At 35.1% G+C, this 27,207-nt stretch overlaps 1 protein-coding gene across 2 annotated transcripts in view; it reads right to left on the reverse strand.

The window, feature by feature from the left end:
* The window catches only part of ABCD1 (peroxisomal ABC transporter 1), a 40,347-nt gene that overhangs the window by 8,761 nt on the left and 4,379 nt on the right, over positions 1 to 27,207 (reverse strand). For both annotated transcript variants that reach the window (XM_086440189.1, XM_086440188.1), the window contains 16 exons: positions 25,831 to 26,107; positions 25,289 to 25,513; positions 23,380 to 23,577; positions 22,759 to 23,213; positions 15,725 to 15,863; positions 15,552 to 15,630; positions 11,397 to 11,635; positions 10,999 to 11,303; positions 10,792 to 10,903; positions 10,458 to 10,616; positions 9,222 to 9,321; positions 9,035 to 9,143; positions 3,475 to 3,565; positions 2,242 to 2,366; positions 1,647 to 1,796; positions 1,444 to 1,516 (listed from right to left, as the gene is read on the reverse strand). In XM_086440189.1, the coding sequence (XP_086296315.1) occupies positions 1,444 to 1,516; positions 1,647 to 1,796; positions 2,242 to 2,366; positions 3,475 to 3,565; positions 9,035 to 9,143; positions 9,222 to 9,321; positions 10,458 to 10,616; positions 10,792 to 10,903; positions 10,999 to 11,303; positions 11,397 to 11,635; positions 15,552 to 15,630; positions 15,725 to 15,863; positions 22,759 to 23,213; positions 23,380 to 23,577; positions 25,289 to 25,513; positions 25,831 to 26,107 (2,836 nt within the window). The remainder of the gene's footprint in view (positions 1 to 1,443; positions 1,517 to 1,646; positions 1,797 to 2,241; positions 2,367 to 3,474; positions 3,566 to 9,034; positions 9,144 to 9,221; positions 9,322 to 10,457; positions 10,617 to 10,791; positions 10,904 to 10,998; positions 11,304 to 11,396; positions 11,636 to 15,551; positions 15,631 to 15,724; positions 15,864 to 22,758; positions 23,214 to 23,379; positions 23,578 to 25,288; positions 25,514 to 25,830; positions 26,108 to 27,207) is intronic.

A 27,207-nucleotide genomic window follows, 5' to 3' on the forward strand; every position in this document is an offset into this window, starting at 1 on the left:
AAGATATCAATATGCACTTTTCAAACTAATCCATCTCTTGAATCTATTGGACGAGCTGATACTGAATCTATTGGACGAGCTGATACATACTCCAAAAGGAGTTCTTTTGATTCTTCTATCACCATTATCAACAAAGCCTAATCCAAAAATCTTGGGGACAGACGAACTGTGTTCCAACACTGTTTTTGTCTAAAGCCGTGTCTTACATTAATTTGTGTGGGCTATTAATGATCTACATTGCACATGAGCAAAACATGTCAATCAATTTCCCCTTAGTTTATCACCTATTGTAGCTACTACATTTTTGCAAATGCATTTATTTCTAATTTTATTTTGCTTAATTTTTCCACACATCCATCCTAGCGCATAGTTATTACCTTGACAACAAAGGAGAGTTTTATCCAACGCTTAAACTTTGTCCTATTTGATCCTGAATTGATAGTAGAATTATTCTCTGAATAGCTGAATCTATGAGTATGTCTCTTGATTGTCCAACATTCAGCTCCACAAAGCAAAGCCAGATTTACTGACGTCCCATAGAAAATTTTCTTTTAATCTGATTAGGATAAATCAATCACATGGTACTCTAGAAGCTACTTCCACTTCAATTCTATGCACAACATTACCAATCTCTTCATCCTTATGGATAACAGAACCAAGGTAACGAAATGTCACTGGGGTGTTTCATTATCAATTTTTACTAGGTAATGCTTCTTCTCTTGACAAGTATTACCTAGGAATGTTCAAAAACCCATCAAGGTTTAAAATCCAGTTTTAAACCATTTTTTTTTATTTTTCAAAAACTGAAAATGGAACCAAAACATTGGGAATGTATCGAGATATTTCCTTTAAACCGATAAAAATTAGTTTTTATCCACAAATAAATAAACCAAAAACTTTGGGATACGACTTTGATGATGATGGTTCATAAACAACTAGAGAAAACTGTTTTTCAGCGTTAAAATGAAAATTAGAAAGAAAAAAAAAACTTTAGAATTCATATGCATTATAAATGTTTTGAAACATTCCAAAACAAACAGAAGTACCTTGAAACATGGCACTTTAAAGCTGGAAAAGATTGTTTAATTTCATTAAAGGAATCTTAGGAGTAGTGAAATTTGTTTAATGCTTAGTTTACCACATTTGGCCTAATGGTAAGGCATACGTTTTTCTGTACGGTACTGATAAATTACAAAGAATTCGAAATTTCAGTTAAGCTCCCCCCCCCCACAAAACAAACCAACATACACACTATTTCAGCCTATTTCACAGAACATTACCACATGCTTGAGATTTGAAACAGATGGCAAGGTTTCATTTCGATGTATTAAAAAAAAACTGGAATGTTTCAGCTGAAACATCTGGCGTGGAACAAACTTTGAACCATGCATACACCATCTAAAATATAAATATGAAATGAAGAGTAAACTGCAAGTAGCTTACAGCTCTTTCTCGTGCACCTCCCCCGAAGAAAGCAACAGATTCGGCATGAGTACGGAGTCTTGTGTGCATGAACCTAGTTAATGAATTATAACTGATGTTAGATTCCCAAAATTTAAACAAAAGTGATTTACATTTGAACACTTTCAATTTAACTTAAATTGCATATTGCAAGAAGCAGGAACCAAGATGAAGCACAAAATAACCTAAAGGTTCCTTCAAGTTGTTGTTCTCGACTTGTTAGGTCACCAAATTCAGGTGTGACACTCCTTAGAAAACCCAGACCCAGTAACATATATGCATACAATATAGCAACTCCTCTTTGGCCAGTTAACAGCTTCATCCTCCAAGTGAACCTGCAGGGTAGCAATTTGAAAAATAGAATTGTCAAATCTGACATGGCATGCTACAAATCAAATTTGAGAGAACTAAATATATTATTCAAGTATCATGGCCATAAATTGTTAAGTGTATATTTTCCTCCACTCTTGGGTGTCATGCCCCAGTTAAGCTTTGTGACCCTCTTATATTCATAGTTCTCTCCCTCTCCAACAGATCGGACTTTTGCAGTAATTGGTTGGTTAACATGGCATCAGAGTGCTAGGTTTGTACAGGTCACGGAATTGAATCTTTCCACCCTTATGCGTGAGGGGGAGTGTTGAGTATATGTTTTCCTTCACTCTAGGGTGCGTCGTACCCAAGTTAAGTCTCGTGACCCTCTTATACTCATAGTTTTCCCCTTCTCCAACAGATCAGTCTTTTGGAGTAGTAGGTTGGTTAACATAAACATCATGGATTTACCAGAGAATATCCACAGTAGGCTTCACCATTCCCGTGACAAGTCCTGACAAATCAGTCGTCAACTTCTCCACATCATGTGTTATTCTCTGATCTGCGTCAATATCTTCACCTGCCATATTGAATACCTACAAAGAGAAGTATTTTTAACATGTAATTTTTGTATAAGTACAATTGACAAATATTTGGCACCATCAATATCTGCTTAGTATATGATATAACATGTATAAAATGCACAAGATTGTATAGAAAATCTAAAACATGGTATGCATGAAATTCCATGATATAATTTAAACACACTTAACAACGGAAATTTCAAAACAAAATTTATTATAGGAATTTGAAGACCCTACCAGTCTATTGCACGTTCAAATGCATGACTACTTGTTTTATGTATCCAATTATAGATTTCAATTTCGATATATTCCACAAAATATTTCATTTCCACACTGATCAACATGAAATTTAACTGACAGTTTCTTTTTGTGTACTCCATGTGGAAAAATCACTACTACTCATGTCAAGACATGTTTTGGTGAACAATACATTTTGACTGAAATAGTCAAATTTTAAGAGTAAAAATGCAAAATTTTGGCGGAAATATTACAATAGGCAATAAAATCAGACAGACAAATTCTTTATGGCAAAATTCTATGAATATTGATTAAGTTTATAAAAAATAATAACAATGATAAAATACTGGTAAAATCGACTTGCAAATTACACAAACTATTTATCCATTAGTAGAAATGAATTACTCTTTACTTAGATATCTATATATAGCTCATTTAAATGTAATAAAAGCTTAATATTAAATTTTGATAGATTTCCACAAAATATACCAAAAGATTACTATTTCTACAAGGGTTGACATTAAATCCAACCAACAGTATCATTTTTTAAAAATATTTCTCCCGAATTCACTATTCATTTCGCGAAATAATTGACGAACAATAAATTTTGACTCAAACAATCAAATTACAATTATAACTGCAATGTTTTGGTGGAAATATTTTGATAGACAGTACAAATCGACCAAAATATTTTTTTGGAAAAAAAATATTCTAAAGCATTTCCATGAAAATTTATTACTTCTATTTTCCACATTTATCAAAAATATTTCCATTTTCAGAATGACCAAAATAGACATTGAAACTGAAATATAACACTGTCATCCCACAAACAAGATAGGTTGAATTTTGGAATTAATTTATTCCCAGGACCTTATTTAATTACCTTGTAAAAAGCATTATTTCTCAAGTAGCTTCTCAGTAAATGTTGAGTCAAACGAATTCGCCACCCAAGGGCCAGCTTGGCTGCCAAGTATCTGTAACAACAAAAAATGATACACTTTAAATATTTTATGTAAAAAAAAAAAAAAAAGACGTCTAAGCAAAATTTTCCTGTCTTTTGTGGCCAATAGTATTGTCGTTGGTGGACATACAACATGTAATACTAGACTTTATAGTGATCTAAATGAAAAAGTTTAGTGAATGGAATTTTGATGGAACCTTCACGTGAATCAAAGATGTTTGGTTAAGCTTGTTGTGATAGTGCAGGCATACAAGATGCTTTAATTAAGTTAAGTTGCCAGAATTATCTCTTTGGGGTGCAATCCTTTCGAGTTTTTATTGGTGCTCAATGAAATTGCAATTTTTAATGAATGATGCTCCAACAAACTGTTTAGCAACATATAATGAGTGGTGGAAAGATTATAATTGTGTGATATCATGGTTACTAAATAGTATGAAGCCCCATATTAGTGAAAATGTAACATTTCAACAAATCGCAGAGGGAATTTGGAATGCAATAAATAAGATGTGCTCCAATGACAATATCTCACAAGTTTATGAGCTATATATGAAAAGATAGTAATTTTCAAGAAGGTGATAAGAATCTCAATGAATACTGTAGCACTCCCTATGGTATGTGGGAAGAGTTGACTGTGCATAAGCCTCTTTACTTCTAACGTAGAGGTCTGACAAAAGCAACGAAGAATTTCAGGTTACTATATTTCTATCTGGACTCCATCTAGACTATCAATCCATTAGAGAGAAAATGTTGACTAGCGACAGTATCTCATCATTGACTAGGTAGAGGTCATGGTACCCATGCACGTGGTCGAGATTTGAGGGGAGCTTGAGGTAGAGGTTGTAGTAATTGTATATGCACACATTGTAGTCACTTTGATCACAGTTCTGATAAATGATGGGATACGTTTAAGAAACCTTCATGGGTCAGTCTGGCCTCAATTGTAGCTGATTATTATGATATTCATCAAAGTAACATTGTTGAGCACAATCCCTATATTTCTCCCTTGGTGGTGATGTAGTGATTGTCCTTTCTAAGGAGAACAACAAGTTAATGAAGCAACTGCAGCAACTTTCTACTTAGAAGCCTTGAACAATTTCTAATGTTGCAACTACTTTGGCACTCATCAAGCACCATTGCACTTATTACTTCCCACCCATTCTTGTTTTGAGTAATAGATTCCGATGCATCCACCACTCCTATGACAGGTAATTCTATTTTTTTTTTTTTGTCTTTGCCCCAAACAGTTCATCACTTATTAGTTGTTTTGGAAGAATTGTAGAATGTGAATCTGTCTAGTCTCAATGACAGCTTGGCAATGTATTTATAATAATCAAGGTGAATGGACATAAATGCCCTTACATAGAGAAGAATGGAAAGCTAGAAAAAGTAAAATAAAAACATAATAACAAAGACATATTTCAAATACTCCCCCTCAAGTTGGTGCAAATATATCAACTAAACCCAGCTTGACAAGATGAGAGTAAGTGACAGAAGGATCAATAGACTCCGTAAGCATGTTGGCAAGTAATATGAAGAAGATACGAATACTGTTTAAAGGGTACCAAATCGAACTTTCTCCCTGAGAAAGTGACCATCAACCTCTATATGTTGGTTCTCTTGTCAAAGACAGAGCAGAAGTAAGCATGATAGCACACTTGATATCGCAAAACAATGTGGAGGAATCAGAAACAGGAAATCCTGACTCCGCCAGTAAAGAACGAAGCCAAATAAGCTCACATGTGCCAATGGCATAACTCGATACTCAGCTTTAGTAGAATAATGGGAAACCACACTTTGTTTCTTACTTTTCCACGAAAATAGGACGCGACTTCAAGTAGAAAAGAAAACGTAAACAACATCAAGATAAGTAGTTTTCTAATTCTATTATATTTATATTTCTATTTCTAGTAGGATTTCTATTTCTACTTCTAGTAGGATTTCTATTTCATAGTTATATTAGGAGTACAATTCATTGTTAGTTTTAAATTTGTTTTAAATTCGTTTTTATTATTTAGACTATAATTATAAGTACTTAGAAGTCTCCAATTTGAGTTCTAATAGGATTAGAAAGTTACTATTTTGTTATAAATAGGTTGGGAATATTAATTTTTAGTATTTTAGTAGGATTACAAGTTGTTATGATGGAGTTATCTATATAAAGAGCTCCAAATCCGAAAATCAATCAATAATCAATTCAATTATCTTTTCTATTTTAATTATTTTTTTTAGCTTTATGCTTTATTTTATTTCAAGTTATTGCTTGTTTATCAATTGAATCTATTGATTCAAATTGATTTTGATTGTTCCATTGAACACAATCTATCGAATCTATTGATTCACACGCTTCTACTACGTCAAGTGGTATCAAAGCTCTTACTACGATCCACATTCATGGTTGGTGAAGGAGAATTCATCACTGAAACTGAATTGGAAGCCCAATTCGAGAAGTTTGAAGAAGGTGAACATCTTAGTTGTATTATCCGCAACTTATTGCTAGTACAACATGTTGATCCTTCAACTCGACATAGTCTTTTTCGAACTACATGTAAGGTTCAAAATAGATTAAATTGCTTTGTCATCTATTTTCGTGCGATGATAGGTACGGTCCTAAACAAAACAAGTGCACCCAAAACTCTAGATGTAATTGGAAAGATGGTGTTATCAAGGCGAAGAATATAAAGAGGCACTTGTCCCCCTAAGGTGCAACTTGGAACAAAGTTAAGAAGAAAAACTGTAATGAGGATCGCCATATTCCAATATAACTTAGGAACATGTATTCCTCGAAGAAGGCAGCGGACAATGTTCATAAGGTGGTGGTTCTTGTGTTTCGCCACCCCATTCTACTCAAGAGTGTAGGGACGGGTCAACTAGTATAGCATACCATGCTCATGAAGGTGAGAGCAAATCCCATCAGAAATATATTCACCTCCATTATCAGACCGAAGGGCTTTAACAGTTATGTTGTACTGGGATTGAATCATTTTAAGAAAATTAACAAAAATAGAAAGCACTTCAGACCTAGATCGCATCAAATAGACCTAAGTACAACGAGAATAGTCATCTATAAATGTAACATAATACCAATGACCGATCAAAGTAGTAACAGAGGAAGGCCCCCATACATCAAAATGAAGTAAATCAAACATCGCATTAAATCGATGCATGCGAGGGATATATGAAGTACGTGTATGTTTGGAAAGCTCAAACACAAAGCACTGAAACTTATGCCCACTACAATAATGTTTTAAAGTAGGAAATAAATAATATAAGTGCTAAAAATTAACATGTCCTAAGCGAGCATGCCACAAATCTAAAGACTAAGATAAGAAAGTATGATTCCCAGAGGAGGGTAGCATAGAGGTCAGAACAACAATATGCGGAGATCCAAATAGGTACAAATAGGAAGACTACAATTTGATGAGGAATAATGTATGATCAAATTAACATACACTTAATGTGCAAAGGGGAGAAGAAAACAAGCAGAAAAACGGCTGAGGCATAAAAACGAAGCTTTGCCTTGAAGGAAGGTCTGCTGCGATCATCGAAGAGGCTAAAAAATCAGCACAATTGCAACACATCAACATCATCTGATCACAGAAGGACACATCAACTCAATCAAGCAGTATAACTGTGTTGCAAAAGCACCCCAGAAACAAAACAGCCAGCAGCCTTTATCGCAGCCTGCAGCACGGCCCAACACAACCAGCAACCTAATCACACAGACCAGAAAAAACCAGCCAACCCAGCCAGCAGCCTAGTCATGCAGTCCAGCTCTCTCGAACATACCAAAAAAAAGCAAGGGTGGGGATCGAACAGACCAGAAAACAACATAAACACAGCAGCAGCCTAGCCTCGATCATGTCGCACAGCCAGTAGCCCTATCACAAGGCAAAACCACAGCAGTTCTGTCGCACAGCCAGCAGCCCTATCACAGCAGTCCTTGTGAACCTTGTCACAACCCAACAAAGATGGGGCAGCCAGAAAAAGAATTGCAGGGGATCAACAACCCTATCAAACCAGAAAAAAAATCCCTATTGCAACAAGCAATTATGAGATATCAACCCAAATAATAAAAAGAACCCCCGAAGGGGAGAAATCCCAACGAAACTGCTACTAGGGTTTAGGTCTCAATAGTCTAAAGAGATGATGAGGAGAAGAGAAAAGAGAAGAGAGAGGAGTAGCGATGGTGGTGAAACTTCAAGGATCCAAAAAATCGAAGAGAACAAGAAAGAGGGGCTATCGATGGGTCCTCAACCTGTTTTGATACCAAAAAGAATTGTAGAATGTGAATCTGTCAAGTCTAAATGAGAGCTTGGCAAGGTATTGATAATAATCAAGGTGAATGGACATAAATGCCCTTACATAAAGAAGAATAGAAAGATAGAAAAAATAAAAGACAGACGTAATAATTAAGACACATTGCCAATAGTTCTTGTAGATAGTTCATCTTCTATTGTTATGAGAGAAGGTGATGTTCATGTAAATTATTCTGTCTCTTTCATCTAATTTATATGTACCTAAGTTTTTGTGAGCCTTTTGTCTGTTCGCAAATTGACAAAATCATTGAACTACTCTATAACTTTCTATCCCTCTTCATTTATCTTTCAGGGTCTCCAGATGAAGAAAACAATTGGTGGAGGGCTTGAATCGAATAGATTATATTATCTCAAAGGAAATCAATGACTACTAAGATTGCTCTCCATTCTAGTGTCGTCTTCAATGGCATTTTTGGCTTGGTCATCCTTCACAATAAAACCTCAAGCAACCAATTTCTTCTATTTGGTCCATATTAAGGGGTGCGAAGTTAATGTCATGATATTATGCTGAAGTCATAAATAATACAGTTGTTTTCAATCTTAGGGCTCTCAGACAATTTGATGGGTGTGAAGTTAATCTCATATTATTATTCTGAAGTCACAAAATAATACAGTCGTTTTCAATCTTAGGGCTCAAGATACTTTGATCTTTGTTCCACATTTGATTTATTGATGATCCATGAGTATGTCTTCATGTAGTTTTATCATTCCTAAACTTCAAATGAAATTTCAAGAATATTTCCATCATTTCCATGAAAACTGTGTTAATTGCCACACTGATCAAAATTCGGAATATCTCCCATTTCTAAGCTAACTGAAATTGAAAATTTAATACAATTCCACATTTGTTATTGTAATTTGATTGTTTATATGTAAGCTTTCGTGCTACAGTTTAAAAGAAACTTTTTTCAATATTTCCATTATTCCACATTCGCAGCCCATTCACCGTGGCATAGAGCCATAGACAATTAAGAACTGAAATGACAAATATGGTAATATGTGATGGAATAAAAGTTCAACAGAAAAATGCACAATTTTGTGAAGACGTAACTAAATCAACCATGTTGGAACAAATATTCCAGATCATATTTCTTTTTCTATTATAATAGCTTTTCAAATGAACAAGTCAAGTTTATGCTGTTAACTTCCGAACTACAGAGAATTACCTCAAAGAAGGTGCAACAATAGAAGATGCGGCACTTTGGAGAACACTAACACCAGTCAACCAAATAAAGGATGCCTTGTCCTGTTCCAAAACATATTTTACGGTTGTCCCTGTAAAATCCAACAAGGTTAAATAGCAAAAAGGAAATTTGCTAACTTTCACGTGTTGATCAGATAACTTCAGATTACCATTTAAAGAAGCAATACGGTCTGAAATCCATGTCCTTGATACAACAAGTAAAGCAACTGCAAACAGTTGTGCACCCTGCTTATCAAATAATGTGGGTACCTAGAAACACAGCAGTAACAAGGTCCGAAAAACCCATTAAAACAGTATTTTATTTTATTTTTACTTTAGTTTTTGGTGGGTAAACTGGACTTGAACCAAAAGTCCTGTATCTCAATCAACAAAGATCTTCTTAAGAGAGTATCGTAATTCCTATATATTTCACATAAAAAATATTTCAACATAACAGATAAACCAAATACTATACAAACAGTAATCTTGATAAAAAATTCAGATAAGTTCAATTGTTTCATGCCAAATAGTTTTGAATCCATAACTTTAACTACAGAAGTAACTTGATAGGTGAACTAAGAAAAAATATATATGCAAGCTGTTTCATTAGTTATGACTTATTCCATAGTATTCTATGATATGCATATGGGATTTTTTTTTCTTCGGTAGACTTCATGGAAAAGCAATAAAAAGAACCCATCCCCAGCCCAATTAGGTTGTGATGGCCTATAATGGAGGTTATATGATGAATAACATGGGAAAACAAATACCAAGCTCCCTAAGATATATCACAATTCCTTACTAAGGATATAATCCCACCTAAAAACAACCCTCTAAATTCACTAGAAGATTCGTCGATGCATAAGACCTATAGAAATAAATTATATTCTGAAACTCATCTTCATTACTCAAAGATTCCTATAATTTTTTTCTTTACAAATATCCCAAAGAATCATGAAAGAAGGATTCTCCCAAATCTCCCCAGCCACTTACCTAGTAGAGGTGTTTTACATATTATTTACATTTAAAAACCCCATGACTACGACAGCTCTTCGTTTAACGTTAGCATATTATAATGGATTTACTCTGAAGACTTAGGGTTTCTTTATATATGTTAGCTGCCTCTGTTTAGCTAACAAAAATCATCATCAACATCAAATCCTTATCCCAAAAAGTTTGGGGTAGACCAAACTGAAATTGTTCCCCCATTCAATTATATCTAAATCCATATCTCTTGTTAATTCAAGTGTGTTCATATCCGCTCACTACCTCAACCCTTTGGTTCTCTAATATTGAAAATAAACAGCCAAAACTAGTCACTCAGTAATTGAAAGCTCCCTTTCAAACCTTCCTACAATATTAATTTAAAATAATCCAAAATAATCATCCAACTACAAGATACTTACTAGTACTTTAACCATTGCAGCTACTCGTAACGGTAACACCCTTGGATTCTTTTTCAGCTGGGGAACAACAGGCAATCGATGCTTATAGTCAACATTAGGAGATGTTGCTATTACCTCTTCCACATATGATTGTGCTTTGGAATCTGAAAATGCGTTTTCCTGGTAAATGAGAAAATGTGTAAACCCAGTAAAACAACTGTAGACATTCCAATACAAGTAGCATAAGCCCTATAATGAGAAGAAATAAAATGTATTTCTTTTAAGAATGATGACAACAAATTGCACACACAAACAGTTTTATGTGACTTAAAGGCTTGCTAGCCTTGCATCAGACCTTCCTAGAGAGAGAAAAAGCTCGTTGAACAGTCATTGCATCACTTTGGCGGTCTGTCTCAGATGATTTTGTCGGGATGGACCCAACTTCACTTGGTGCTGAAGAATCATCCCTGTAATTTTCAGGAAATTATGATGTTAAAATGTCCACAAAATCACTATTTATAACTCAAAAATGATAAAGAATTCAGAAAGTCACAAACACAACCTTTTAAAGTGAACACTCCAGCCTCCTTCCCCATCCAAAGACAAAACCATATCATGAAATGCAACAAGTGCAGGGCGGTGTGATATGGTTATGCAAGATGTCCCCATTGCTCGAACTTTAGCACAGAAACGTTCCTCCATATCAGTAGTCACAGCACTGGTGCACTCATCAAGAATAGCAAACTTTGGTTTATGGTAGAAAAGTCTCGCCATCCCCAATCTTTGTTGTTCTCCAAGAGAGAGTTCATCACCCCAGTTTATCTCCTTTTCAGGTGGATAACGATCCAATAAATATTCAAGATCAACCTACCAAATGATTCAAATTAAGCCTTAAAACTTATAATATGGATATGAAGTCACAGAAAAAGAGAGACAATACAGAGACTAGAGTGAGTATACATTTTTCAACAGCTCAACCATTCCACTACGAGTGAGTGGTTCCATCTCTTCATTTACTGTAAGAGGATAAATTAACTGGTCACGAAGTGTTCCTACAGCTGTATATGGTCTTTGAGGCACATAAAAAATCTCCTTATTGAGATCAGAACCAATCCCAGGTTTTACAATGTAGCCAGATATTAGTGGCCAAAGACCTCCTAGAACTCGGAAGAGGGAGCTTTTTCCGCTGCCATTTGGACCTGTAGCAGAAAATACAAAAATAAAACATGAGTTCTCAATGCCAGAATTATGAGCACAATAGATTTCAAAGCATAAGCAAGTTCTTAACACTATTCACCAAACATTTTTCAAAATAAGGGTTAGAAGTTTCAGAATGGGCTGATTTTTTGTGAGGATGATCTCTATGGTGAAGAGATCATCCTCACCAAAAATCAGCTCATTCTGAAACTTCTGAACCTAGTTTATAAGTTGAAGAATCATGGACTGTCCGATTTTTGTAAACCACTTTTGATGGGGTTAGAAGTTTCAGAATGGGCTGATTTTTTGTGAGGATGATCTCTATGATGATTTTTGGTGAGGATGATCTCCTCATCATAGAGATCATCCTCACAAAAAATCAGCCCATTCCGAAACTTCTAACCCATACATTGAAAAATTGTATGGCTCTCTTTAGGGCCTCCGAACGCCACCCTATATATCTCTGTGGAGTATCACAAATCATCATAAATTTTTACATTGAAAAAAGCACTGTTAAACAGAGTTGCGGAATTCCAGTGAAGAGCTCAAGGATAAAAAGGCTACAAGACAAGCAAAACAAACTTATATTCAAAGTATACAAGTAAGTTGCAAGTGCATCATGTTTTTTCGTATTTTCAAAGTGAGATTAAAAAAAAAACTTAAATATCGATGAAGAAAGTGTTTCTGAAAATGCAATGAATGCTAAGGGCCTGTTCGTTTGGGCTTCCGAAGCCAGCTTTTTTAACTTTTTGGGCTTTTAAGCTTAAAAAGCTAGATCAACCACGTCTGTTTGGGCTTTTTTGACTCCAACGAATATCAACAAAAGCTTAAAAGTAGCTTTTAATTAGAGTCGTGTAAAGCAGGCTTCTTTATTTGCTTTTGCATAGAGCTCGTAACCGAAAACAATTTAGGTAAAAATATCGAAATACCCTCCCTCTTTTTTCGAATTTCCAACGAAAATGTAAATCGATCTTCAGGTTTTCAGCACAGACGGCGTCATTCTCGGTTGCAAGAGACAATTGAGAAGGGTTCGGAAAAGGTAGATACAAAACCCCAACTCTCCTCTTCACCTCTCTGTCATCTCTTCTTCTTCCCCAAAATTACTCATTAGCCAACTCCCCTCTGTTTGTTGTTTGCTATGAACAAGAAGAAGAGGAAGGAAGAAGAACTCGGCTTAACTTCCTCACGAAGTAGGAAGCGGTAGGGGAACAAAGTGATTCATCCTAAGGTGGTTTTGGGTTTTAAAACCCACATCTCTCTCTTCTGAGTTTCAATCTTCAAGTCTGTTATAGTCTTAGTCTCGGACTACCACCAACACTTCTCTATTATTCAGTGTTTCAATCTAAAGCCCATGTAACAATGGAGGCCCAAAACCCACCTTCTAAGCTTGCTCACTCTTCAGATACTAGTACTCTCTTTCTTCTCTCATCATCAACCACAAAAATTTTGTTCTTTTGTTCTTGTTTCTGGGTTTTAATTCTGATCTAATGTGTTTTTTTTTTTTGAAAAGGAATGGGTTTGATATGTGGAAGAAAATCACCAGCAATTGGGCTTGATCTTGGCCTTGGGTCTTGTCTCACCCATGGAAAATCTACTTTCACTCTACTTCAATTTCAAGAACTAGAACACCAAGCTCTCATCTTCAAGTACATGGTTTCAGGTGTCCCTGTACCCTCTCATATCATTCTTCCAATTTGGAAAAGCTATTTTAGCTCTCCTAGCTGTAAGTCCAAAACCATCTCTTGGGTTTCTCTTAATTACTCTAATTTCACTTTTTTTTAATGGGTTTTTAACATATTTGAGATGGGTTTTTATTGATTTCTTTGATTTTCACATTTCTTTTTCATGGGTTTTAAACAGATTCGATTTGGGTTTTTGTTTTTTTCCTTTGATTTTAATCTTTTTTTCATGGATTTTTAACAGATTTAAGATGAGTTTTTGTTTGTTTCTTTGATTTTTTTTACCCTTTTTTCATGAATTTTGAACAAATTTGTGATAGGTTTTTGTTTGTTTATTTGATTTTTACTTTTTTTTTTCATGAATTTTTAATAGATTTGAGATGGGACCTTACATGATGATGATGATCAAGCTTTCAAGTTTTAAAGAGTGATTGGTATGTTATTCATAGATAATTTGTAACCACTAGATTTGATCATTAATTACTAGCTAGATCTAATGGATAGAAATTACTAATCATGTTGAGCTTTTGTATCTTGGGCTATGAAGAGGTTGGTTCAATAATTGTATTTGTTTCTCCTAAATTATCCAAAATTATGAAACATACCTAAATTTACAAAGTTTTCATGCAAGTTGAAAATTTATAATAGTTAAAATATTAGAATAATTATTTTTAAAGAATAATTTGTATAAATATGAATGAGTGTACAACTTGTATAAATTATTCATAATTTTTGTAAATTTAATAGGAAATTGGCCAGTGATCTTTAGGATTTTATACAATTGTCTCAATAAAATTATAATCATAAAATTTTATAATAAAGTTTTGATGCAGGTATTTTTTTTATCAGGAAAATTTCATACGTCCATTTTTGAGAAGAGATGTTGTCGAAATTTCAATAGAATTATAAAATTTATAAATTTATTTAAATTGAAAATAATTATTTTTATGATTTTTTTAATATAAATTTATTATATATATAATGTAATTAGATATTTATTAAGGTATTCTGATAATTTTTTATGCATTCTTGATGCATTATAAATATTAAGGGTATTCTGGTCATTTTACCAGAATTCAATACTAAAAAACTGTCAAACGAACATCAATTTATGGCTTTTGTGTTTCTGTAATGAACAAACTTCTGCTGGATATGGCTTTTTAGGCTCTGGGCTTCTACTTCTTCTAGAAGCAAGCTTCTGGAGCTAGAGCCGGTTTATGTAAAGAACAGACCCTAAATATCGAATCAAAGGTACCTGCCCTTCTTAATGGACCCTCAAAACAACAATCTTTTGTAGGCTGTTACATCCTTGTCTACACCACACGCGATGAAGAGTAGGTCAGATTGAAGTCGTGCGATGTTGAAGACATGGAAGAAATTGATCACGAAAAATAATGAATCACATTGGCTCACTTTTCAATTCCTCTTGATGTATCATGTAAATGATCCTTTTTTACTCTCTTTAGAAGTCTTTGTCAAGACAACCCATCTCTCATTTCCTTCTTACGAATGTGAGAGATGTTCAAGTAGTTTAATGGATAAACCTGAGAACAATTATCCTTTTAAAGGAGGAATAGATTGCAGATCTGGCATCCTCATTTTCCGGAAAACAACATAATATTGCATGAGGTTAATAAAGAGAAGATTCCCAATTGAAAAGGATAAAAGACAAAAGTTTGAAAAGAAAAACATATTAAAATGTTTCGAGATAATATTGGGAAAAGATCAACTTAAGAAGTTTGGATAACTGAATTTTTTTGTTCCTTTTTTTTCAGAAACCCATCAGGAATCACTATCCCCACTTATTGACAAACCTTGGTGATCCTCATCAAAGGAGATTTGTGTATCTGACACATTCAAAAAGAATGTGCCATTATCTTTTTTTTTCATAAGCTTTCAAGCGTCTAATGTTACAAGCTCGTATACAAGAGCATATCTGCAATTATTCTCTTTAACCTTAGTAATGCTTTTAGACAATATTTATTGTTACATTATCAAAACAATGCCCACAAAACCATTAACAAATTTTTAAACACTAAGTGTTTAAGTAAATGACAAACCATAATATTGAATTTAATCAAGCCCCCATTTTATTATTTACATTTTTAAATGGTAAGGATTTATATGGGACAATAACAAACCAAGGATATACATGCTAGACGTCAATGAGATAAATAAACATTGAAAAATAAAAGAAAAGGATGCCAAATGGAATTCCTCTAAAGTTAAAAGAAACTACCTGTAATCAAAAGATTGGATCCTGATTCGACCCTAAGAGTCAAATCGTCCACCAATACATTACCAGATGGTGTGACTACCTGAAAACACCCACTTAAGAATCAGAAAATTATAAACAAAAAACAAAAAAATAATTTGAAAAATCAAGGTAGTTGCCCACTGAATTTCGAGTACCTTGACACCAGCAAACTCAATGTAGTTAGCTTCGCTAAAATAATTTCTACTACCATTCCTTTGAACAGAAGATTTATCATGAATAATACTTAGCTCCCTTGAAATGGCAATTAATTCGTGAATGCGGTCGGCGTAACCACTGCAAATATCATAGGTGCAAAGTTAAAATAAAATTAAAAAACACCCATAACACAAAAACATATAATAGTTCCCATTAATCAAATCTGTTACGTACATAAAATTTCATGACACTTGAAAATGTTTAAGACAACCAGGAGATAAGACACAACAAAGCACTCCTTTTTTTGTTAAGTGATGCATAAGATGTAATATTATTAAGTCATTATTTAAAGTTTTGTACTGTCTCAGCCGAAACATCACGATTTCTATAGAGACCCAAAAAAACTTTGAATGATTCAAGATTGTCTTCGAATGTCTTAGATCATTTCAATCTATATAGTCTCAATTTTCTCCTTAAAAATATAATGCCTCGAAGCCAGATTTAAACCTTGGTAATAGTGCAACAAAAGAGTAAATGCAAAACTAAAACCATGGAGAGAGAGACATCATAAAGTAAATGTAAAGACAAGTAGTATTGGAAATAATGTAGTTAGCTGATTTTAACTCTATGTAAGGGCATTTATGTCTATTTACCTTTTAGATTATATATATATATATATATATATATATATATATATATATATATGGGAAATGTTCAGCAACAAACATTTTGGCAAAACATTTTTCAAAACATGGGTTAGAGGTTTTGGAATGGGCTGATTTTTGGTGAGGATGATCTCTAAGGTGAGGAGATCATCATCACCAAAAATCAGCCCATTCCAAAACTTCTAACCCCATAAAAAATGGTTTACAAAAAATGACGGTCCACAATTTTTCAACTTGTAAACTGGGGCTAGAAGTTTTGGAATGGGCTGATTTTTGGTGAGGATGATCTCCTCACCGTAGAGATCATCCTCACCAAAAATCAGCCCATTCCAAAACCTCTAACCCATGTTTTGAAAAATGTTTTGCCAAAATGTTTGTCAAAATGTTTGTTGCTGAACGGGACCCTATATATATATATATATCAAGCTCTCATTAATGTGACTTGAGAATTACTTTTCTAAAATTCTTCTTGGTATCAGAGCCATAGAGGACGTCACAAACTCTTTTTGGGTTTGTCTCTTCGATTCCTCTTGAAACCTTGAATCCATTTTCTTCTCCTCTTCCTTTTTCTCCTCCATTCCCAACATCTCCAGATCTTGAGACCTAATAACCTAGCCGAAGCTTCATTAAAAGGTCTCCCCCTTCGGGGGCTTCTTTTATTTTTCTGATTCTTTTATCGCATGTTGCGATAGGATTTTTTTCTTGTTTTCTTCACATGCTGCAATTCTACGCTGTGTATATTTCTGCCCTTTCATAGGGTCCTTTTGTTCTACTCTTGTTGTCCTACAGGACTTTTGTGGGGACCTACAACAGCCACAGGTTGCTGTTTTTGGACCTACGACAACAACAAGGTGCTGTTTTTTGGACCTGCAACAACAGTAGGTTGTTGTTTTTGGATCTGCGACAACAGCAAATTGCTGTTTTTTGGATCTGCGGCAACAGTAAGTTGCTGTTTCTAGACTTGAACAGCAATAACTTGACTCTCTGGACCTGTAGTAACAGTAGAAGTGTTGTGTGGGTGCCCTACGATAGCAGTAACAACAACATATTTCATTTTTTTGAGACCTACGATAGCAGCAGATTTTTTTTTTGACACACAGCAACAATAACATCACATCAAGAAACCGAGGACTCCAACATCAATCTTGGAACAAACCTCTCAGCCCAACGCATTACTAGTACCCTATTAGATGGTCGAAAGTTCCAGTCTTGGTCTCGGTCAGTAAGACTTTATTTGGGAAGTACAGAAAAATATGGATGGCTTTTGGGTAATAAGCCACCTCTTACTGATCCAAAAATTAAACAATGGGAAATTGACAACTGCACTATCCTTGGATGGATCTTTAACTCCATGGAGTAACGTATATACACCATGTTCATGTATCATGAGACAGACTCTTCATTGTAGTTAGCCCTTACTCAGACATATGCGCATGCTCAGAATAATTCGAGGATTTACGAACTTTATCGAGACATCGCCCAGGCTATCCAAGGGACTCAAAAGTGTAGTTGATTACTTTGCATTCCTTCAGTCTCGTTGAGAAGAGCTCTCTCACTATAATCCTACGTCCGAGTTGTCTGCGAAGGCAGCCCAGTATGTGGTTACGAGAATTGCTCAACATCAGACATATCAGTTCCTCATGGGTTTACGTCCTAAGTTTGAGTCACTTCGGACCCAGATCCTTAACAACACCCCATTACCTCCTTTATTTGAGACATTTGCGACCATTGATAATGATAAGCGACATCGTCATGTAATTCCCTCTCAGACCTAGACGCCTAGTATTATCTCTGCTCCAGGTACAGATTAGATGGCTTTAGAAACCAATTCAGGTTTTTTTAACTCTCGTACTCAGGGATATAGGAATAAAGGTCGTGAAGGCCGTTGCCATGGTGAAGGAAGTGGCCTTACTTGCAATCATTGTGGGAAGATTGATCATGAGAAGGCCCCCTGCTCCCAACTCAATCCCCATCTGTTGCGATCATTTGCCGCTCCTTTGGGACAGTCTGTTCCCCGCGCTGCAGCTGTGGAGTCATCATTAGTTCCTCCTATTGATACTTTTACTCCCATTGACACTATTGATCTACGAAAACTTCAGACTCAAATTATTGCTATTATACGGGATCAAATCCATGCTCATCCTCGACTATGACATCAGTTACTACGCCTCCAGGTACATCTTATGCATTCTATGTTACTTAGTCTAGTTCTACCCCTCTGACTTAAGTAAATGATTCTAGTGCCTTTAATCATATAACCGGTGAGTCTAGCCAATTTACTTCTTTTATTTTACCTGCTACCATAAGGAGGTTCGCCTTGCTGATGGGTCCCTTACTCTTATCCTCAGCAAGGGTACCATCCCCTTATCTTATGGTTTTTCACTTGACTTCGTGCTTCATGTTCCTAACCTATCTCTCAACCTTTTGTTTATGAGTGGTATTACCAAATCTTTAGATTGCTCCGTAATCTTTTTTCCTACTCACTGTACTTTTCAGGACCTGACTTTGAGGAGAATTTTTGGCAAGGGGTATGAGAGAGATGAGCTATACTTGTTTGAATCTCAACTTACTACAATTATGACGTTTGTGCTTCCACTCTTCGGAAGTCATTTTTTCTTCTCAGACCCTAGATTTATGGCATGCTCTCTTACGACATGCTAATTTCCAGCATTTATATTCTTTATTTCCTGCCTTAAAAACTTTTTATAGTGGACATAAGTTTAAGTGCTCTGTGTGCAAAGTTTCTAAAGACACGTACCTCTTATATTTCTTACATGCATCAATTTAATAAAATGTTTGATTTAGTTCATTCTGATGTGTGGGGGACCTTCCCCTATTACTGCTTTTAATGGTCATAAGTATTATGTTACATTTATTGATGACTATTCTCATTGTATTTGGATTTATTTGATGCGTTCTCGTTCTAAGGTGCTCTATATTTTTGTTAATTTCCTTAAAATGATTCAGACTCAATACAACATCACAGTTAAATCTTTTAGGTCTGATAACAGAGGGGAATACATTTTTGATGGGATTTGATCCCACCTCCTTGAGCATGGTATACTTCATCAGTTGACTTGTCTTTACACTCCTGAACAAAATGGAGTGGCAGACGCAAGAATCGTCACCTCATAAACATTGTCCGATGTCTTCTTCGAGATATACATGTTCCCAACTTATATTGGAATATGACAGTCCTCATTGCGGCCTTTCTCCTTAACCGCGTTCCGAATCGTACTTTATGGGGACAATTGCCTCTTCATGTTCTTTGACTTGATAGCACTTTCTTCCCCATTACACCCAGAGTCTTTGGATGTACTTGTTTTGTTCAGGATAGAGCTCCTCAGTGCACGAAATTAGATAACAAAGTCATTCGCTGTGTTTTCTTGAGTTACTTATCTATGTCAAAGGGTTATCGTTGTTATGACCCCGTCTCATTGCGTAATTCATTCTCTGGATGTAACATTTTTTGAAAATGTTCCTTTTTTCGTACTACATCATCTTTGTAGGATCATTCTTCTATAGTACTACCCTCTCCAGTTTTCTCTCCACTTTCATCTTCTTTGCAAGACTCTTCTCCTTTGTCGGATCCATCTTCCTCTTTGCCACCTCTTAATGTCTACACTCGTCGCCCTCGCCTCTCATTGGACTTGCCAACCTCTTCTTTTAACTCAGGTATACCCTCTTCTACTCTAATACCCATTCCTTCCATTTCTGACTTTCGCTTACCTATTGCACTTTGCAAAGGTAAGCGAGGGTGTGTTACTGATCACCCTATTGCCCAGTTTGTTTGTTTCCTATCAGAGACTTTCTCCTTCTTATCAAGTCTACTTAGTTACCACTCATTCCATTCGAGTTCCCCGGTCTATATTAGAGGCTTTTGCAAGATCCTAAGTGGACTGAAGCCATAACTGTTGAGATGGATGCTTTGCAGAAAAATCACCTAGGAACCGGTTCATCTTCCCTCTGGGAACGGACTGTTGGTAGTAAATGGGTGTTCATCGTCAAGTATCTCGCAGATGGCACTGTTGATCGATACAAGACCTACCTAATCACTAAAGGATTTACGCAAACTCTAGGAAAAGATTTTAATGCTACATTTGCTCCAGTAACTAAACTCTCTGCAGTCCGCCTCCTCATCTCTTTACCTACTTGTCATTCTTGACCTCTTCACCAGCTTGATAAGAAGAATACCTTTCTAAATGGGGATCTAACTGAGGTTATCTATCTGGACCCCCCCTCCCGAGTTTCCTCTTCAGGGGGAGTATTCTGGGAAAATATGTCGTCTTCTCAAATTTCTGTATGATCTAAAGCAGTCTCCACGAGTATGGTTTCAACGTTTCTCTGAGGTCATTTAATCTATGGAGTTTTCTAAATGCCATTCAGATCATACTTTTTTTGTTTATTGAGGAATGGATGGTCGTTACACTATTATATTGGTCCATGTGAATGATATTATAGTAACTGGAGATGATACACAGTGGATTGACAGGGTAAAGATGTTATTGGGTCGTGTGTTTGAGGTTAAAGACTTGGGTTCCCTCAAATACTTCTTGGGGATAGAAATGGCCCGCTCTCATCATGGTATTTCGCTATCTCAGCGCAAATACACACTGGATCTCCTTCAGGACACTAGGATGCTTGAGTGTCGTCTTGCATCTTCCCCCATAGATCAGAATCATCGTCTTTATACCAAAGTTGGTAATTTATTATCTGGTTCTTCTTTTTATCAGAGACTTGTAGCCACCTAATTTATCTGACTAACACAAGATCAGACTTGACCTCTGTAATTAGTGTGGTTAGTCAATTCATGCATGCTCCACGCACTTCTCATCTTGATGCAGTTTATCGTATTCTTTGATACTTAAAGTCTCGCCCTAGTCTTGGACTTTTCTACTCCTCCACTGCTCAACCACATTTGTCTTGCTTCACTGATGCGGATTATGCTAGTTCTCTTATAGATAAGAGATTTATCTCTGGGTTCTGTACTTTCCATGGTAGTAACCTGATCTCATGAAAAAGTAAGAAACAAGATGTAGTTTCCCGCTCTTCCGCTTAAGCTGAGTATCATGCTATGGCCCTTAGCACTTGCAAGCTTATTTGGATTAGATATGTGTTGATAGAGCTCGGTTTTCCGATCTCTGGCCCTTCTACTTTGTTTTGCGATAACAAGTCTGTCATCATGCTTGCCTCTGATTCAGTCCTTCATAAAAGAACCAAACATATAGAGATTGATGTTCACTTTCTTAGAGAGAAAGTTCACTTTGGTACTCTACAGACAATCTTTGTACCTTCTTCAGAACAACTTGTTGATATGCTTACGAAGTTTGTTGGTGCTTCTATTAGTAACTCTCATTTTGTCAAGTTGGATTTAGTTGATATATTTTCTCCAACTTGAGGGGGAGTATTGGAAATAATATAGGTAGCTAATTTTAATTCTATGTAAAGGCATTTATGTCTATTCATACTACGTAAGGGTATTTATGTCTATTTACCTTTTAGGTTTTATATATATCTATCAAGCTCTCATTAATGAGATTTGAGAATTACTTTTCTAAAAGTCTTCTAATAGTACCAAGACCAAAGACTAAACACTAATCAAATTGATAGGCATGAGATACATAAGGTGATAGCTCCATTATTTAAGTTCAGCTATCCATAGAGAAGAAAAGATTTGTGAGGATTTGATCCATAGAATTTGTGTTGGGTTGCTAAATTGAAGACATGCTTCTAAAGTTTTACTAATGACGTGTACAGATCAAATTAAAAGAAGTGCTACAATATGGCAAGAAGATCAGGTACATTTTATGAAGCTGAATCTTGACAGTCAAGATACGTCATGCATAGAATGGGCATAGCAAAAATGAGGCTGTTGAGGAGGATTAGTAATACTATGAAAGCCAAAATTAAACCAAGTACCTTCGATGGAATTTAGGAAAGACACATTTAAGACAGAAACAAATGCAAGCCAATTTATTCACTGAATTCATCTATTACCATTTGTTATAGCTTCTTTTCAGTAGCTTAACAAAGAAGTATCCCAGTTTTATCCTACAATATAGTCAGTAAAATAAGCAACTAAATACCAGAAAAAAGTCGAGCAAAGGTACCTACAATTTATTTCCACTACGGAGTTTAATATAAAATTAAGCACTATGAACAATTTGCCTCACGTATGTGAGACTCTACTTCTCCAACAATAACTATATCATATCTTAAACATTTGAAGAAAAAAAATGTATGAAACATACACCATGTATAACAAAATCGATCATATTAAATGGCTGTGATAGCTTCAAATGGTAAGGTCTCTAGTATAACTTTCAAAACACATAAATGGACCAATCAACAATAGCTAAAGCAACAACCTGAGGCGATTTAATCGTCTTGAGCTGATAGAAAGAGTCCCTAGGGACTGAAATAAGGATATTATAACACTTGTATGATATCTGAGATTACTTAACATCTCTGCTCGTCCTAAAGTTGAAGCATCAGGTCTCAGATTGCCAGAAAAAAACGGCTCAATAATCAAGATAACTGCTACTGTAGCACCAAGATACTTCAACAGGAAGTCTTGAATCATTCCAAACCACCAATGGTCATGAAGAACAAGCTTCATATGCTTCACAAGACTCCTGAACTTCTGTTGAATGTGAGATTCTTCTCTATTTTCTCCTCCATAAAATGCTATACTTTCTGCATGTGTCCGCAACCGTGAATGAAGCTGCCGATACTCTCCTTCCAATTGTTGCTCTTTGGACATCAGAGTTCCAAATGGAGGAGAGAAATTTCTAATCGTAGTCCCAGCCCCTAGAACATAAGCCTGAGAAAGTAACAAAAAATTTTACTTGACACTAATTACAAAATTATCTTTGAATGGGTAAAAAAGGAATTCAGTATCCTATGGAAAATAATTGATATTAGAAGCCCTAATCCTCACTATTCCAGAGAAAGTCTTAAGAACAGTGATTCCATGGGGAAAGAAGTACCAAAATCCAAAAAAAATATTTTGGGCTCGCATAAGAACACAAGCGCCACGTATAGAGCAGACCATCAGTAACTGCTGTAAGATCCTCCTGTACAAGGTCACTCAGTTCTGAACAGAACCTCGGTATGTCACTCGCGATTCGTTGTTCAGGGTTGGTGATTCGACCATCGACATGTGACATTTTGTAGTACGCCATATTCTGAACCCCAAAAACAAACTGATAAGTATGCATCAAGAATCCAATGTGAATATTTATTAAATATCATGTCCCATCATCAGGGTTGCACATTAAAAATAATTTAAAAGAAAAAAAAAAAAAGTTTACAGGAAATTATGCAAAAGGTTTTACCTGTTGACATGACATAAAAACATTAAATTGTTGGAACCGTATGGATTCCCATTCCTAAATTGTTTGATCTTACAGCCATTAAACAAAAACATAATTCTAGTTTACCTAGACTATCAGTATAGGAATATCTCTCCACTAGGCATTTTCCGTGAACAGTAAATAACAAGTGGAAAAAATCCAGATTCCTGGTATGAAAAATCAAGATTTTGGAGGAAGATTTCGATAAACAGTAAATTTCAACAAGAATTCTTTTTTCAAAAAAATAATTCCATATAAATTGATAAAATTTATATACACACAAACGTTTATAAACTGCTTGGCGAAAGGACTTCTAATTACACATGATCTTTGTTCACTCGCAGAAATGAGTTATACTGGTCAATCAGATGCCAAGATCATATGGCTTAAGTTCCAGTCATAATGGACAGTGTTGAAATACATGAGATTATATAATGTGATAGGTCGCAGAGTATTAAATTCCACAGTATTCTTTTTGAAAAGGATTCCAAATATATAATAATATCTATAAAAATAGAAAAGTAAAGAAATTGCTTGGAGGACTTGTATATTACCCATAATATTCATTCAGTAGCATAAATGAGTTGTGATTGGTTTTATACGTACATAAATATATATACTAGTTAGTTGGTTATTGATCATCATCAATATCATGAAAGCCCCATGCAACAGACTAATAGTTTATTGATAAAAACAGGATAATTCCCATTTCCTAGTACAATATATTAATTTTTTGGCTGTCGGGCTCAGATACCAGCGCCAACTAGTAGTGAACCATTATCAATCTTCATTTCGACATCCTATATTGTTATTTATTGGACTTATCACTATGTTTTCATGTTAGTTTTTATCAGTTGTCCAAAGTTTCAATTAAAGTGTCCCCATTATTTCCACAACATTTCCATGATAAAATCATATCAATTTCCACAATAATTGAAATATCTTCATTTCCTGACTGACTGAAATAAACATCTAATTATTATTTAATACCTTGGATCATATTCAGTGGATTGTATTTAATAAGATATTTATTCAGTATGCTTCCAAACCCACTAAGTGGATTATATTAAAATAAACCATTACAGAGTTATTATTTATAGAATGCATTACTTGGAAGACCAACCATGTCCAGATGGTTTGAACTTTGAAGGACAATAAGATGCCTCAGAAAGATAATTTTAATCTCTTTTCAGTCAACATGGTAACATATACATACTGATAGAATTAAGTTTGGAATCAGGAATGTTAAGTGTTGCAACTAACAAAAGTAAACCGACAGCAGATGTCACATGTATTACACCCAAAAAATGGTTTGCTAAGAAAATAGCTCCATGCCAGTAATAATAATAAAAAAATTGTTGAAAAAACCGGAAAGGGCTCATGAGATATTCACTAAATCGAATAGCACTTAATAGATTGGAATTAAATAACAATTCAGGATCAAAAGAAGATATTTAAGGATCATCTAATAAGTAGTAGCCATCAACAGATAAAACATACAGTATATTGACACTCTCCACCCAGAAATTATGGCAATCGGTACCTCAAAATAATGCACATGGACAAGCTCGGTCAATATTTTTCTGAACCGTAAACTTAATCTCCCTGTTATGTATTTTGAAGTGGAAAACAGGGTTGACTGAAGGAAACACAAAAGAAGATTCTCAATGATCAGACGTAAAAAGGTTGGTACACGTCGAAGAAAAGCAGCACGGAACAGGAACCCTTGCACTTTTGCCAGTCTATTGCTCAAAGCAGTTCGCAACGCCTGCAACAGTTGTAGAAGTTGATATTATTGAATAAATTATAAAACATCAATACTTGTGATGGAGAGTATCAAAACCTCCCTACATATTTTTTTTTTTTTTTTTTTATTTAGTCCCTGGTGTTTTGAGAGGAAAGCACAGAAGAAGGTATGCATTTCGACTTTGTAATAAATGTCTACAACCAATGTATGCTAGATCTAAAATAAGAATTTAGAGAAATGCACATATCACCTGAATAACAAAAAATATTCCCATTAAGAGAGAAAGAAGAATATCAGACATTGATGTTTTAGTATGCCAAAAAAAGAAAGAAGCTTACCACTATACCGACTAGAGTTAGAAGGTCCTTTGTGCCCATTTGGCCCATCTGAGAAAGGATGATTGCTGCTAGGATTTTAAGTGATCTTAACCCTCCTTTCTTTAGCCTAGATTTCTTTAAAATGCTCTCATTTTCTTCGACTTTACTTGATTTTCCTTTATTATTAACAGGTTTGGTGCCAAGAGAATCAGGCCTACTGCATCGGCTCCGTCGTGATTGCATGTAAGCAGCTGTTCCACCAGCAACTAAGATACCCGTGGCTACAGCCAGGGTTCTCCTGTTTGACAATAATAAAAAAACATAAATGCTCTGATGGGTAGCTGAACAAGTGACACTTTAAAACCATTCTGCCAGTAAAAGTCAAGGGACACCAAAAATACAAAACATAGATAGTGTTAGATCATTGGTAAAAAGAATCAACTCCAACCTCTTAACGTAACACCATAATGAAAGCCATAAATGACCTTTATGTTGTTACAAACGACCCTTCTAGACCTTAATCACAAGCACATGAACTATTAACAATTTCCCTGAAGAACACAGAAAATATGTATAATATGGCTGAATTAACTATGACTACACATCATTATGTATTTTCAATAAATACAAATAATATAAGAACAAAAGAAGCTCATTTGCTTGCGCCAACAAGCTAAAACAAATTGCATGAATCTGTAACTTAAAGGCTTCTTATTTTCTTATTCTAAAGTTCTATATTTTATTTAAACTCGCATTATTTTAATTTGGAAAATAAGACTATTCATACTCCAAGCAGAGTCCCCAGCAGTGTCGCTCCTTGAGCTGGAAAGAGCACCCAACTGGACCACCATATCTTTAATCTTCGTTTTAGAATAAACTTTTACCACATCTGATTCCCCGTTTTAAGTATAAAGAACGTTTAAACAGTCTACGAAAGGAACCTGCTTAAAAGTGCAACACTAGCACATCAATGGTATGTGTACTCCAGCATAGCAGGAGAATAGAAATTTGTCTTTTACTAATTGATAACTGATAACCCTCTCCACAAAAAAAATATATATATATTTAATAAAGAGAGCTTCTATTACCAAATCAACTTTTACTAACAGCACCCCAAGATGTGCATTAATTCTTTGGTGATTTACCTATGAATTGGGGTACTGTTAGCAAAAGTTGGTGTGGCAATAGAATCTCTCTTAGTAGAATAGAGAACCTTAACTAGTTGCTAACCCACAAAACTCCAAATTCTGTTGAAACATAAGGTAAAATCTCAAATAAATTACCAAAGATGATATAATCAGGATCTACAAAAAACCCAGTTGACAGATGTACATGCACCCAAACCAAGTGGGTAACCAATTAATTTGACCAATAAAATGACACAAGTTTCCTCGTTGA

The sequence above is a fragment of the Akebia trifoliata genome, chromosome 4, assembly GCF_017979445.1.
Source record: "Akebia trifoliata isolate Shusen 1 chromosome 4, ASM1797944v1, whole genome shotgun sequence".
NCBI lineage: Eukaryota > Viridiplantae > Streptophyta > Magnoliopsida > Ranunculales > Lardizabalaceae > Akebia > Akebia trifoliata.